The sequence below is a fragment of the Palaemon carinicauda genome, chromosome 23 (assembly GCF_036898095.1).
Source record: "Palaemon carinicauda isolate YSFRI2023 chromosome 23, ASM3689809v2, whole genome shotgun sequence".
NCBI classification, from domain to species: Eukaryota; Metazoa; Arthropoda; class Malacostraca; order Decapoda; family Palaemonidae; genus Palaemon; species Palaemon carinicauda.
Genome location: NC_090747.1, coordinates 96,218,620 through 96,234,694, shown reverse-complemented (window position 1 = coordinate 96,234,694; position 16,075 = coordinate 96,218,620). Strand labels below are relative to the sequence as shown.

The 16,075-nt window shown below is 34.7% G+C and overlaps 2 protein-coding genes across 3 annotated transcripts; both read right to left on the bottom strand.

The window, feature by feature from the left end:
* Positions 1 to 1,712: 1,712 nt before the first annotated feature.
* Positions 1,713 to 7,009, bottom strand: RpL12 (ribosomal protein L12). 2 transcript variants are annotated; one of them, XM_068347260.1, is made up of 4 exons: positions 6,837 to 7,009; positions 4,047 to 4,301; positions 3,584 to 3,702; positions 1,713 to 1,938 (listed from the first exon to the last, which is right to left on the bottom strand). In XM_068347260.1, the coding sequence occupies exons 1-4, from the start codon at positions 6,871 to 6,873 to the stop codon at positions 1,852 to 1,854; spliced, it is 498 nt and encodes a 165-aa protein (XP_068203361.1). In that variant the 5' UTR covers positions 6,874 to 7,009; the 3' UTR covers positions 1,713 to 1,851. The 2 variants fall into 2 exon arrangements, with proteins under 2 accessions (XP_068203361.1, XP_068203362.1); XM_068347261.1 differs by having other exon boundaries at positions 6,760 to 6,906.
* A 5,723-nt stretch (positions 7,010 to 12,732) lies between these two features.
* LOC137617688 (SCAN domain-containing protein 3-like) lies at positions 12,733 to 15,427 on the bottom strand. Its single transcript, XM_068347686.1, has 2 exons — positions 15,314 to 15,427; positions 12,733 to 14,691 (listed from the first exon to the last, which is right to left on the bottom strand). The coding sequence occupies exons 1-2, from the start codon at positions 15,425 to 15,427 to the stop codon at positions 12,733 to 12,735; spliced, it is 2,073 nt and encodes a 690-aa protein (XP_068203787.1).
* Between the last annotated feature and the right edge of the window lie 648 nt (positions 15,428 to 16,075).

Here is a 16,075-nt window from a genome sequence, read left to right as displayed (position 1 = left end):
TACATAGTGCAACTTAAAAAGTTTGAGTTGCGAGAAGAATGTACTATTCATAAAAAAGCTACAAAGATATATCGTAATATTGTAACGATACTGACAACTGCGTAAAAAACAGAACGCTAGATCATCTAAAGAAAAGGATAAGAAGTTCTTAAAATAACAAAACCCTTTAACTTAATATTTTAAAAGAAAGTATTCACTTATCATTTTGTAAAAAGGCAAGTCAGAATTTTAGCCTACGTCATAAGGCTGTGACATCACCAGTGGACAAGATGTTTACATCCCGCCCTTATGCTTTCTGAGGTTTAAAAAAAGGTTAAGAAACCTCCTAATCCTATCTTTCAAGTTATAAACCCGTGATCACAGATCAAACAAATAAGCGAATGCCAGAACCCGAAAATTAGGTAATCACCAAAATACTTCTAAAATCCAGGTCAATCACGAGTGAATTCCAACACTATTTGCTCGCAAGAGCGCAGGGAAGTTCTTTAGTGTTTGGAATAGTTTGGCCTATATCGCCAGGCCGCTAGTGTACACCTGGCATATCTGCGATTACCACGAGATTTTTAATTTCTGCGGAGCGTCCAAGGGACTATAGCCATTCTTATATAACCAGCGGGTAAGTTTTATGTTTAAAAAACAAAGGTGTAAAATATGGATATAGGATAAATTAAGTAGCTATTGATAATTCTATGAACTTGTACATAGTCATTTTCTCACTGCCTATATACACGCCAATCATTTCCAAATTACTATAAATCAACGTGAAAAAAAGTATGCCTAATTAAGCGCAGTAGTGCTTCAACATGAGAATCTCCAGAAAGGTCTAAAAACCCATTTACAGTAGTATATTTCTGCGAGTGATATTACAAGACTTACAGTTAGGTATCACTGGGTTCTAACCCCCCAGAACGACTATCCAAAGATATTCCACATAATCAGGGACTTATCCGTAGACAACCTTAGATATCTGTAGCCCCAGACTTATACCCAGTCTAGTCAACTAGCGGGAAGGACAACACCGTAACAGACTAATCACCTACAGTACTTGGATTCAACATTTCCAGGACGACATTCAGCCACATGTGCAGTAGCCAAACTATACTCTTTACTTTTCATTCAGTCAGACATGCAGTAGATAAACTTTACTTTTACTACCATCAACTTTTGTATCAGACCACCGTTCTGTAGAAAGGTCCACAGATTGCAAAATATTAACGAGTAAAAACAGGAATACATGGAACTAGCTGATAAATAGGATTCAATACTATATACAGAGCAGGGAACCGATAAAAATTGATAGCTCTAAAACCTATTAAGGGACCTACCAAAAAGAATTTAATGGGATGCAATCATAGTACATAAAAACCACCAGAGCTGCATAGGGCATTTCTTTATAACCACATGCGCTCTCTCGTTTCCAGGATCAATCATGCCCGAACAAAGCTCGACTTTGTTACGCAAACTTCCAGTGAACTTTATTTAGATCTAACTTTCCACTAGACACATTTTTCCGTTTTCTGCCATTAACCAGAAATCAAATTGCAACAAACCAATATAAGTTAATATTTCTTGTTATATCCTGATATTTTCAGGTATTACCTAGTTCACAAGACCACTGCCACCCTTAAAAAGGCTGGTCTATGACAAATAACCTTAATAAAATTACATCACAAAGCAAACTTCCATAAATGGTTGGACAGTAACACAAATGCTAGTCTCCTACTTTATTCAAACCCAGGAATGCATTCAAAAAGGGAATGCTCATAACTTATTTGAGGAATGTAATTAACAGGAAGGTCCTCCTGTCAGGTAGCAGCTTCCTAGGGTTAAGTAGGGACTACGGCTTCTTGCTTACTCGTCAGGTACTTCAATAGTGCCATCATCAATCCCCTCAATGATATCATGGGGGTTCTGTCCTTCAACTGTGCATCCAACACTCTGGAAGAGGGAAAAATCTTGTCAGGTGACGCACTTAACAAATTTGAGAAATCTTATAACTGTAGTTACTTATTAGATACTTTATTTTTAAAAGTAATACTTCCCTTCCAAATCTGCTCCTGCATTTGGTTTCATTATCTGCTAACAAACTTAGGTGATATTTTGTACTTATCCTATAGAAGCATTTCTTACAGATCTACATACATTATGTTGTCATGCAACTAGTCCGCCATCCTAAGGTATTCAACATAATCAATTAGGTTCAGAGGAAGCATTACTTCATCTTATCAAATGTTATGGACAGTTGCACGCTTTGTGATAGTTGATACGGAGGTTGATTTTCAGTTTACTCTTTCCATGTGCTTATACTATACATATATTTGCCTCATTGTATTGAACATCTTCCACGATATTTTCCCATTCCATTGTCTATAGACAGAACACTGTATCAAGATACTTCCAAGGTCAGGCAACTTATGCTTCTAATTTCAATATTTTCGTTCTCTAGCCATATCTTTTCTTTTATTACCCTTTTTAAATAAATGCGCTCTTTTACCTTTTCGAAGTTCCCTGAACCATTTATTGAAGTAGATGACCTGGTCACCCAATTACTATAAGTTTTGTTTCTTAAATAGAACAAACGAGTATAAAGGCCTCGAAACCTTTTATGGCTAAGACTACCCCTCTGGCAGTTGCAAGCTACCCATTCCTTTTCCTTCCTTGGTGAGAAAACAATGTAGTTTCCCTGGGTAATGCTGAAAGTACATTGATATACAATCGGCGACCTTGAGAAACCAGTTTCTATAGGCTGTTACTGGACCCAAACCTGCACCTAACAAGAAGGGTTAAACCAGCCTCGTTGAGATATTTCAAGTGAACAATAAGATTTATGACAATCTTAGGCCCCATTTATGACAACCTAAAGACACTACCAGACCTAGTCCTAGTCGAGGCCTTACTCCATTAATATGCTTTACAAGATACCCTGCACATATTCTTCAACTTGATTTTGCACAATACTTACAAACTTTGCACACTGCAAACCTATGAACAAAAATATATTTCAGAATAACCTTGCCTTTCTGAAATGGGCAAGTATAAATTAATAAATTTCAGACCATATAATTTTCCCCTAAAATCAATAGGTAGCACTCGAGTGACCAGGCCGCCAAGTTTATTCCGTTCAGGTTTTCCCTTGGTCGTTTTAAAGACATTGGATCCAGAAACACTGTGACAACTTAATACAAGGATCATCGACTCTAAACTAAACAACCCAAAACAAGAAAGACCATACTTTAAACTTTGAGGCATGCAGGAAATCTTTTAATCTTTGATTTGGGATAAATTAGAAAAGAGAATACTAAAATTCTATATCAAGTATTAACACTCAAGCTCCTAACCTACCACGTAGTTGCAATTTTATTGTTATTTTAAATAGTAAAACAATTTATAGTTTGCAAAACTTTTGTAGTTTCCCTGGGTAATGCTGAAAGTATAGACATACAATTAGCGACCATTGAGAAACCCTTTCTATAGGCTGCTACTGGACCCAAACCTGCACCTAACAAGAAGGGTAAAATCAGCCGCACTGCAAAATTCCAATTGCAATATTAAAATCCTGCAGGAAACTGTCTAATTTACTTGCCTGAGCAGTTCCAAGTACTTCCTTCAAGGTTCCGCAGAGGGCCTTAGCTTGGGACCTGAAGCGCATAGTCCGGGCAATTTCAATCATCTGATCTAGTGTAATATTGCCATTGTGTTTAACTGAAAAAGGACATTAAAATGTGATTAATATTTTTCAAGTTAGAATCCTGTTAGGATAGCAATTTCAATTTTACTGATGTTTTGTAAAAAGGTATGAGGTCGAAGGTTTTTATTCTTATGTTATTGTACAGGTTCCGAATTACCGAAACCACAAAGGTTTACTTGTTCTAAGCTCAAGGATACATTACCAGTATTCAAAAGCCAAAAAAAATTTTTTCCACAAGACCATTATCAGAAATGTTGAATTAAATTCTCTTCGTAATAAGACATTTATTGGAAAAATTGAAAATTATATATTGTAAGTATGAAAGCAAACTATACTGAACAAAAAGCATCATACTCACTATGCTTAACCTTCTTTCGGTCACGTGGAGGCTCTTTCAAAGCCTTAATGACCAGGGAAGCTGCCGAGGGGACAACTTCAACACGAGCTTGACGATTCTGAATAATGAGTTTCACAGTGACCTTCAGTCCCTTCCAGTCTCCTGTTGCCTTCATGATGTCATCACCAACCTTCTTTGGAGACAACCCAAGGGGACCAATCTTGGGAGCCAAAGAGGAAGTGGCAGCCATTTCTCCACCGACACATCTCAGACATACTGTAATTGACAAGGCAAGTATGAACAAACAGGCTACCATAATAAGAAATTCGGGTTGTCCCAAAGAATGGATGCGAGAAGAAGATTTGACTAACAACCTTATGTACGTATGCATGTTAGCACTCTTGAATATGGGGGCTTTTCTAATGTCAATTCAACAGTCTGCCAACGCTTGCTTATTATGCAAGAACTTAAATCATGAAAGAGCCAGACCTTTATATCGGGCAGCGCACACCCTAACAATACAACTAGGCGTTATATTAGTAGGTTTGAGCAACTAGAAATATATTTTCTATATATTTAGTGATAACTAACAATAATAGAGGACAAGTTAATTACATATATAAAAACAAAATTTGAAGGCAGCAACAAAAGCCACTTTACTATAAGTCAGTTACCCATAAGTTTTCTAACCCTATAGTCAACTCCTGAAAATCTAGGTGGCAAAATCCATGTCATTAAGGTGACTCCGGCTATGTCAAGCAATACATGGCATACCCAATAACCCTTAATTTTACTCTGCCGAACTATTCTTTATGCAGTGTCCCAGCTGTAACAACGCTGCACTTAGTTGTGTTCGGACAAGTAACGAAACAAGAATTAACAGCTAGAGAAGTACCTAGGATGCCTACTTGTTTGAAATTGTCAAAAAACTAATGGCTTGAAAGCTTCTAATTTTTATAGTTTTGTTATAGATTTCCTACTCATCTACATGTTATGCTCATTTTAAAATATGTAGTTACAGTAAATCTCTCGCTCGTTAGTAATAGGAATACATAAGCACATGTAAAATTCAAATTGTGTTCTTGCTAAATAAAAATTTACCAATATGAGTAGATAATGAACCTATACATAGAAAGGGTTGTCCTGAACATCATTAGACGAGTGATGAAATATGGAACCAAATATTTTAGGAAAAAATGTACGAAAGATATATAATCTTTAAGAACAAATAAGACCATATGATTAAAATTACTAATTAGAAATAAATGTAAATAAGGAAAATTATGAAAAAACTAATACATGCAAATAAAAAAAACCTCTTAAGATTCAAGACAACTTTTTACGTTAACACACTGGGAAAACCATATATTTGAATATATAAACTTATTCACAATGAAATAAGACGGCTGGCTGGCTAAGAACACGAGTGTAAAGGGGGGTGGGAGGAATGTGTAGAGGTTTTGCATAAAGATGGACAATTAAAATGGAAAGAAAACTCCCATTACCTAAGCAGGCGGGAGGAACTGGCCGCTATTACACAAAGGTTCCCAACGGTTTCTCAAACTTAAAAAAGTTTGTACGCAAAACCATGGGTTTTTCAGTCCTGGGAGTCTAGCAACCCTAACTCAAATTCATGAATTTCCGGCCATCATTAAAACAAAACTGCCTATATTATACATGCTACTCCAGTGTTTGATATCCGGAAAAGATATGGTCTTAGTATAAACTTGCCAGAACACCACCACTATTCACAGTAACAAGTCAAACCAATTAAGGGAGAAAAGAATTGGTATCAAAAATTACTCTATGGAAAAGATAACTTTGCAGATGTCCAATTAGCATGTTAGCAACAGGAAAGAAGTTGGTTAGAAATAAAGAACATTAACAGCTCTCAAATAAAGGTATGCCAACCCACAAGGGATTAGAATATTAAACCAAAATACTAAATTGGGATTTGAATATTGATACATTCCAAACTATTAGAAATGTTGGGAAAAACTCAATTGAGCAACCGCAGGCAGTTTTAAGTAGACTAGGAATTCACGGTTGGCAAAACACGCATGGGGCGTTAAAATAAAAATAAAATCCTAAAAATTAACGTAGCGTATATGATAAGAGGCCACCTGTATACAAAATTGCAAGACGGCCAACTATAGTGGTAAAGGGTCTCCTAGGTTAGGTAAGTGGGAAGTTTAGGTTAGTTGGCATTAATTTTTAATGAATGTGGGAAGAACTGGCTGCCAAAAAACACAAAGGCTTCGTAATAAACTACATTCTACCTCTACCCTTATATAACCTCTGAATATTTACCCAGGTGGCAGATTTACACAAATATATGGGTAAATTGCCAAAAACCATATTACTTGTATTACAGGTTCGATTTTCCCAAGCTATACAGAACATCGCTAAATATTGCAATACTGGGTTTTATAACAAGCCTGAACCTGCTATAGTTAGCAGTAATTTTTAAATGCTTTCACTTAGAGGATAACAATAATGACGATTTGGCATTCTAAAAAGATACATTCTCAATAGATGTTAAACATCGACTTAGCGAAACATGGCAGATATGTCAAAATTCAAGATACGGCTGTGTATCAATAAACGAACTTTGTTATCCTAATTCAATTCTTGTAAAATTTAACTCCTTAACAATGTCCTAATGACAGTACAAATTCATAAACTTCAACAATCAACAAACCTGAAATAACCACACGTCAAAGCATGCTCATACCTTTTCTCTAGGGCAGAGGCCCCATGTCACACCGTCTCATTTATCGATATAGAAAAAACATATTATTGCACATTTACCGACTTTGACCTCGTTTGGATCAAATTTAGGAGGCATATTGATTGATTATATATGCACGAAGCGAGGATACTGATCGTCAGGTGGTGGATGAACCCAGATGAGAACGACCACAACGAGATGCACCAGACAATCCTTACTATGGTTAAGGGATGAAAGGAACGATGTTTACGATGTGGCCTCGGAGGAGAGCTTCTTCCAAAGGCATAATTTCAAACTCCCTTAAGTAGTGTTTCTCTGAATCAAAAACAGTAATGGGTCTTGGCTTTCAATTTCTAATTCTACTTGCATTTCACAAATTTTATATTTTTCAAAATATGATAACAGTTACATTTTTATTGCTTTTATATATTTGATATATTATAGCCATATCTGAATGATTTGAAAAATATATTTTGTAGAGGATAAAATATAGACTTTAACATAAAGTGAAAACATAAATACTGTTTCTCATAATTTGCCAGGAACACTTATGTACCGGATTTTCTAGCTTTTCTCAGACGTCTGCTTGTATTATTGTCAATTTTGCTATTTTGAGGTAATATTTAATAAAGTGTGCTGTGCAGTTAAACAATATGTTTTACTTAATGTGATCTTATATATACCGTATTTGCCATGCTGCATTATCTTGTGTGAACATTCTCCCTTTGATATAACCTTTCTTTTCATATCATCTTTATATTATATAAACCTCATCGTAATTTCTTTTTTTACGATGTAAGAGATATTTATCTAGATGATTTAAACCTACAGCATATATCAACAAGTGTAATGAATTTGACAAATTGTAAAGAGAATTCTCATTGCGTTCTATGTATATTTTAATAGGCAAATATTGGGCTACTATGGTTAAAACATGTGAAATGAAATACTATTATATGTAACTTTTTATGTGCATTAGGTCACAGACGAAATTATGAAATAGCATAGGACATTTCCATCTCGATAAATATCCTCTAAAATTCTTGTAATCTTATGAGATGTTTCCTTCTATGCAGTTACACTTTCTCCGTTAACGTGGGCATATCTATAGAGAAATTGTAAATTAAACTTTTCTAGAATAAAGGATCTAAACAAATAGACATCCTTGTGTGTGTGTGTATATATATATATATATATATATATATATATATATATATATATATATATATATATATATATATATATATATATATAAATATATATATATATATATATTTATATATATATATATATATATATATATATATATATATATATATATATATATATATATATATATATATATATATATACCAAAAGGACAGATCTTAATATTTGTATAGACTATGAATAGCACCCAGTCCATAGCACGTGTATTAATACAACTAGGCCTACCATGTTTACATGTGATTTGTCGATAAATGGTGTCCATATAGAAGCATTAATGTTACCTCAAGTGTAATAAAGAATCTAGTGTCCGATTATTAATCAGTTATCAAAAAAAAAAAAAACAGGAAAATATAAAATCAATATATAGATGAAACTGCCCTCTTTGATTTCGACATCAGGAATACTGAAATACACAAGGTAGATGAAGAGTAACCGCTACATTAGATACATGTTATGGCAAATCTTACGAAAAATATTGAAAGCAAATTGAGGAAAATAATAAGAAAAAATAACTGCAATCGTTATAAATACTCATCTTTAAGGTATGTTGGTGATATATGCTGCATACCCCTGTCATTTACCTCCATCATTCATAATGGGCAAGTACGATTTTCCGGCATTACTCAAATTCCAACATGTCTTCAAAGAATACTATTCCTGTAAGTAAGAAAAATCGGAAAAGTACATTACAATTAATCCCTATTAAAAGCAATGGAATGCAACCCCATAAAGTGTGTAGGTTTATCATTAATGAAGATTGTAGGCTTATCAATTCTAGGATAAGCACGGTTGAGATACCTAGAAACCTAGAGGATTGATGACAAATGCTATTTAGAAACAGCAGCAGCACGAAGTAGTAATAGTATTTTGGTGCCTGGAGTCTGGTCATTCACTTCATAACTCTATGATCGTAGACACGATATGAAAAGTGTCGGTGCAAAGCCTTGGAATCTAAAGAAAGTCTAGTTTCTTACTGGCTGCCCACTCCGCAAAATAAGCTAGTTGGCACTCTATCTATTAATAGATAGGTGTATAGAGTCTATAGCGTTTACTTAGTATTGTAATTAAGTATTTTTATTTGACCATAAACATCAAACGAAATTAAAAGCCCGTTAGAATTATATCTAATCCTACCTTGAAATCAATTGGGATAATAAATTACCTTATTATCAGTTTTGGTAACCTATTGTGGCCTTTTAAATTCTTTCTATATCAGATTCTTGACCCGACTTATGTATGCCGTTGTCTCTCTAGCTCTCTGCCAGGATTTTGCCACATATTATTATTAGATATTATTCTCTCAACTTTACTAATTTTGGGCATGAAAATGAATGTTCTGTTTTATCTTCAGTCGCAGCAGTAGTAGAGATTTACCTTTGAAATTTTCTTCTTCCAAGTGTTTTCAAATTTAACCAAGGACTGCTTACAGAGATTATGAGGTGTAACGGCACTTCTCCTGCTACAATCGCGGGTAAAATTATTATTATTATTATCATTATTATTATTATTATTATTATTATTATTATTATTATTATTAGCCAAGCTATAACCCTAGTTGGAAAAGCAGGATGCTATAAGCCCAGGGGCTCCAACAGGGAAAAATAGCCAAGTGAGGGGAAGAAACAAAGAAATAAGTAAACTACAAGAGAAGTAATGAACAATTAAAATAAAATATTTCAAGAACAGTAACAACATTAAATTAGATCTTTCATATATAAACTATAAAAATAAAAAAAAACAAGAGGAAGAGAAATAAGATAGAATAGTGTGCCTCAGTGTACCTTCAAGCAAGAAAACTCTACCCCAAGACGGTGGCAGACCGTGGTACAGAGGCTATGGCACTATCCAAGACTAGAGAACAATGGTTTGATTTTGGAGTGTTCTTCTCCTAGAAGAGTATGCCAGGCTATTTGGTGTATGTGCAAGCAAAGGAAAATGACCCGTAACCAAAGAGAGGGATATTTAATGTAGTACTATCTAGCCAGTCTACAGGACCCAATAACTTTCTAGTAGTAGTATCTCAACGGGTGAGTGGTGCCCTGGCCATCCTACTACCTGTCTATCATGATATAATCAAACAATATATAGAAATATATTGAATAAATTTCTATATCCATAGATTTCGATTATTTCTGTCGATCATTTCTTTCAGGAAGACATTAATAACATAACCATAATTTTTAATCTAAATTTAAGTTTTCTAGGTGATAGTGTTTTAATTATTTCCATTAAAAATTTAATATATGACGAAATTCATATCGGTACTAGCTATTATGTGTCTACAGTGAATTAATACAGCATACGTTGGCATGAAGAAGATTTAAAGAAGATAGGATTATCTTTATTCTACGAAAGAAATATATATAATAAGAAAGAAAATAATACAGGATGGTGAGAAAAAGACAATAATATAAAAAAACTCAATATTAAATACATCACAAGATCACTAGAGGCGCCGTTACAGAGTCTACAGCTCGACCGTGAGGCCTGAACATTCCGTCCGCAGATGTTTGGAAGCTGTAAATAGACACAATGGAGGGAATGTAAACTGTAATTTTTGTGAAAATGAGGAGGAAGATTTGATACATTTTTAGCTATTTTGCCAGGAATATAGAAAAGAAAGAAATGAAGTACTCGATCTACAACAACCATACGACGAAGACCTAAAGAAAATAGTAGGATTATTTTCATTTAGTGAAACAAATATAGAAAAGAAAAAAGAAGTTTTGAATCTAATGTGGAAGAAAAGACAAAACAGTACAAGAAGATAAACGTTGGATGCGCCGTTGTAAAGGCTATGCCTCACCCTAGAACTAGATGTTTGGAAGCTGTCAAGTTAATGAAGACAGCATTGACTTTGACACTTTACTTACTTTAAGAGCAGCTTTCCTGGTCCTATCACGCAGGGCAACCCTATTCATTACAGGACCCGCACCTTCTGTTTATCGCCTTTTATTCGGCAAAACACTAAAGTGTGTTTTGCCGAATAAAAGGCGAGTCCCTCCGGCCAGCAATAATATTGAACTATCACACTGCATAAATGGTGCTTATTGTCAAATCAACATTATTGAAACACTTAAAGAACAAGGAAGTTGTCAGTTTCTTCTTAAAAGAAATATTTCCCATTTATCAACAGTCGAATTTGAATTGTTTTATAACCAACATAGCCACAATATATGAAATCCTAATTATTCATGGTCTGTAATTTCTGCCAATCTCTTCATTTCCAAATTATAAGCTTTGTTGTTTCTTGATTTTACCATAACATAATATGATGATCAAGTTTATGCAGTTGATACATATCTGTTGCAAGTTACTCTCCAATGTGGCGTGGTTTCCTGAACATTTCTTATGCACTTCATCATCAGTCTTGAATTTGCAATCTTTTTCAAAATGTCCATACCTTGTTCTTGTTCTTATTGTTGGGCGGAGGGATTCGCCTTTCCATCGGCACCTCCTTGGTTTTCTTCTTTATTCTAATTCTTTTAATTTCTTCTCTCTTTTTTTCCACATTTGATAGATATATTCTTTTCTTTTCTCTATTCCTTTTGATAGTGGAAGCAGGTGGTCACATGGTACATATCACATATGTTTTAAGTAATCCCATCGCGGCATAACTTTATTACCCTTATCATGAATAGCCTTCCGAACGTCAGGTTTACATTTCAACAAGTAGTGGGTAGTCCCACCTGCACCATTCTTCTTGAATACCAGAGTTACCCTCTGTTCTACATTTTGAATATGGTCCAGGTTACAATTCCTCTGCTAGTTCATCTTCATCATTGTATATATTGCATATCATTATTTTAGGTTTTAGTTTTCCAATTTTCCTCGTTATGAGAAAATCGTAGAAACGGGAAAGGACACGGTAAGCTTTGTGAGTTGTGCAGAGAAGCAGATAATATAGCAAAGCATTTGGTTAGCTGTAGAGAATTGGGAATATTTAGAAGCAGTAGTGTAGAAATAAGGAAATTAGAATCGCCAACCAAAGAAGTTGTCTAATATATTAGACAGGCTATGGAAGTCAGAAAGAAAAAATATGCAACTGAAGACTTTCTAATTCTGTAAATGCTTTGATAGTGACGATTTAACAGTAAATGAGCAATACAGGATGTGAAATATACATGCTCTCGAATGAGGTCCTGTAGAGAAAAGGGTTTACCCTGCTGTACAGAACCGGAAAAACAGCCTTCAAAGAAAAAAGTAAGCAAACCGGTGCTGTCCATGTAGAAGGTAAATAATGATAATGAACTTTCTGTAGATGGCAGCACTTTGCACTAACACGTCTAAATGTATGGTGTTATGGAGTGAGCAATGAGGAACCTGGAACCTTCTTGCCTCGAAGCAGTGTTGCCAACCCTACAGGCAGTCATGTCCCTACAACAGAAGCAAAAAGTCCCTATGTGTCCCTACTCCTGCAGCAAATGTCCCTCTGTGGGATTGAATGTTCAATGTCTCGACAGTGGTATGAAATCTTTAAGCAATTGTGTTATGATCATATTTTTTTTTTATTAGGAAGTCCAATGGCCCGCAAACTATACACTAGGTTATGTACTACAATAAAAGGAAAACATGGGTATTACACAAAATTTATTTTCTTGATAAACAAAGATTCATATCCATAGAATCATACTGAAAAATATAGCATGATGTAAGCTGGTAGGCTTACAATAACCTATACTAAATGAAAATAATTTCACTTTTTTATTATTTCAAATTCAAATTAATAATTCAAAATATTTTTGTTGCTTCACATGTATGCAATGGTTAACTACTCTCAGTCTGTTTGAAATCATACATTTGTACATTATGAAAACTGAGGTAATCTTCATTAATGCCCTTGGCTAGATTTAAACAATTTTCACCTTTTGATTTCAAGTTTGAATTGATAAATAATATGGAGTCTAACAGTTCAGGTCCCATCTTATTTCTCTTTTTTGTTTTAGCATCACCCATCATCGAAAATATTCGTTCTGTTTCAGCATTCGAGTGAGGCAATGTTAAAACAAGTTTAGCCAGAAATGCCAAATTCTTGAAAACAAATTCATCTGAATAATTTTTTAATTGAGAGAGATACACCCAAAATTCTTCATTGTTTTTCTTTTTTAGCATTTCACACTCATCTGAATTGAAATATATAGGCAAATCATTCCACTCTTTTTGAATTTCATTAACAGAGCCTACAAGATGCTCATACTTTTTGGCTAAAGTCTCCAAATTTGGCAATTTTTTCCTGACCTCGATATCTAATGCTACCTTGGAGATTACAAATTTCATTTCTGAGTACAGAGGATCAAAGAGAGGTAACCGTTTCACAAGTTCCATGAATGCTGTTTGATAAAAGGAAAGGCACCTTTGTCTGAAATGCTTGTTACCTTCCAAATTCTTAGTAGTAGCAAGCAGTGCCTCACATTCGTATCCTAACTCTATTTGACTAAGCGGAATAAGCTGTTCTTCATTATTGGGATCAATTCTGGACAAATCGGATAGATATTGGGGTTTGATAAAGTTCTTACAAATAAGTCTTGTCATTCTTAAGCTCTCATCTTGTAGGATACCAATCAAATTGTTTTTACTTTGAAAAAGAGCATTTAGTTGATTAAAATATCCAAGCACATACTTCAAAAATGTCAGGTAAGCTTTTGTATATGGATTGTTGAATTCTTTCATTATAAGTTCTGCTGAAATAACCTTATCTTCTATCTGGGCCTGAAAGAATAAGAGCTTTAAAACTTCCCACTGATTCAGTATTCGTTCAATGCAATGCTGCATTGCAAGCCATCTTGTATCAGAAAGTCTAAGCATCTTATGTCTTTCGGCAGCAAGATATTCCTGCAATTCTGCTAGCTCTGCCTGCCTTTTTGAGCTGTGACTAAAATATGAAGCAATATTTCGAACGAAATCTTCAATATTTCTCGGCAAATTACTTGTTGCTTTGCTAGCCACTATATGGAGCGAATGACATATACATTTTAAAGTAAAGAAGCTTTCATCTGCATCTCTTTGCAATTTGGTCATAAGGGAGTTGTTTTTTCCTACTAATACACTTGCATTGTCTGCTGCCATGGCGATTATGTTGGTCAAGGGAATACCTTTCTCTACAAAACATGACTTCACTACTTTACTAAGAGTCTCGGCATCACTATTTCTGGCATCGTGTGAAATTGCTTCTAACAGCTGTGTGACAACTCGACCTTTACCCTCATCATCAAAATATCTAACTAGCACTGCAATAATCTTTACTTTGGATATATCTGTACCTTCATCTACTAAAATGGAGAACTTTTTCTCTTTTAGAGTCTCAATCAATTTTTTCTTGTCGGCTTTTGCAATAACATTTTTAATAATGTAAGAGCATTTTGTTCTGTGCAAAGAAACACCTTGGATGACATCACAGTTAGGTATACCAATTTTTAAAGCATCAATTAAGTGATCAATAGTGTTCATAGATATGTTGTGTTCAGCAAATACCCCACTTAGTATTATTTCTAGCTTCTTGATATCATCCTGTGTACTTCCAGTTCCTTTACTAGATTTACCTCTCTGAAAAAATGAACCTGCAGATGGTTGATGTGCAATTACTTTAACTGATCTCTTGTGCGATTCCCTGTTACTGTGTTTTACCAACTCACTGTGTCCTGCTACAAGTTTACTATTGCACGCTTTGCAGAGGGCATGAAAAGGGTCATCCTTGACTTCAGTTAACCATCCACGAAATTCATCTTTCTGAAACCAGAGCCATATAGAATCATGGATAATATAATGTAAACTCGATATTGGCTTTTTATACAAGGAAAATAGAACTATTTCTCATTTATATGTCAGCGGCACGAACAATTCTATATTCCTACGAAATACAGAAAGAAAAAGAGTAAATGAAAAATTTAAATAAATGAGTAAGACTTTGCTTAATTCCTTCACAAACTATGGGCTTATCAGGGTGAGGGGGGGGGGGTCTTCAAATATCGTGTGTGTGTGTGTGTGTGTCTATTTCTAAAAGGAAAGTAAACTGAATTCGGTTACTGTGCCCCTCCCCATGAAAACAATTAATGCCTAGTGCAAATAGCCTAGTAACAGAAATCAATAGATCTTTGTAAGTTAGGCCTAACCAAAGAGCCTACGTATACCTACCTGCTCTAACTTATGTCTAGTTTATCATGCTTCTTGTATGATCATAAATGAATGGACTATTGCCACACCTTGTGACCATTCATTGCTCCCTTACAAAACTCCAATAGGCCTATTCGAAATCATCTCGATGACTTGATCTAACCTATCATACAGTCTCACCTAGCCATTTTAATGTTTTGTTGAATTGTAAATAACACACAGTCTTTCATAACCATACCTGTAACCATTCTTGTCTAAATCGCTGCTTTCTAGGAGGAGATTTTTCATTTTTCGGGAGTTCTCCTCTCCTCTGTTTTACTTTCTTCGGTGTGCTCGGTCCAGCCTTATCCATGATCTAAGAGTATTCAGTCAGTCAATTAGTTATAAGCTAGAAAACCGTCTTCACAATAACCTTGTGCAGGTCTTACATGAGCGTACTACCACCACCACACTGTCAGTGACACATCCAGACTACATACTACCTGGTAACGGTTATTATTTACATGTGCAAGACATGTTCATTCTGAACGTTTGCAGTATCGGAAAATGAGATTTAAAAAAGTGGGTATGGTAATTTATCATATAGATTTTATAGTGGTGTAGCACTGAAGGTAAAGGGCAGTTAGCCGAAAATATATATTTTAATAAAAATTTTAAAAGTCCCTACGTTTCCAGAAATTTTGCAAGGGCGTCCCTACGTCCCTACGGCAAGAAAAATTAGTTAAATGTCCCTACGTTTAGGGACATGTCCCTACGGTTGGCAACACTGCCTCGAAGAAAAGATGTGGATTAACCTGACATGATAGCACGGGTTCCTGCATCAAAAGTATTATTATTATTATTATTATTATTATTATTATTATTATTATTATTATTATTATTATTATTATTATTAAGCTACAACCCTAGTTTGAAAAGTAGAATGCCAAAAGCCCAAGGGCTTCAACAGGGAAAATAGTTCAGTGAGGATAGGAAATAAGGAAGTAAATTAACCTATACG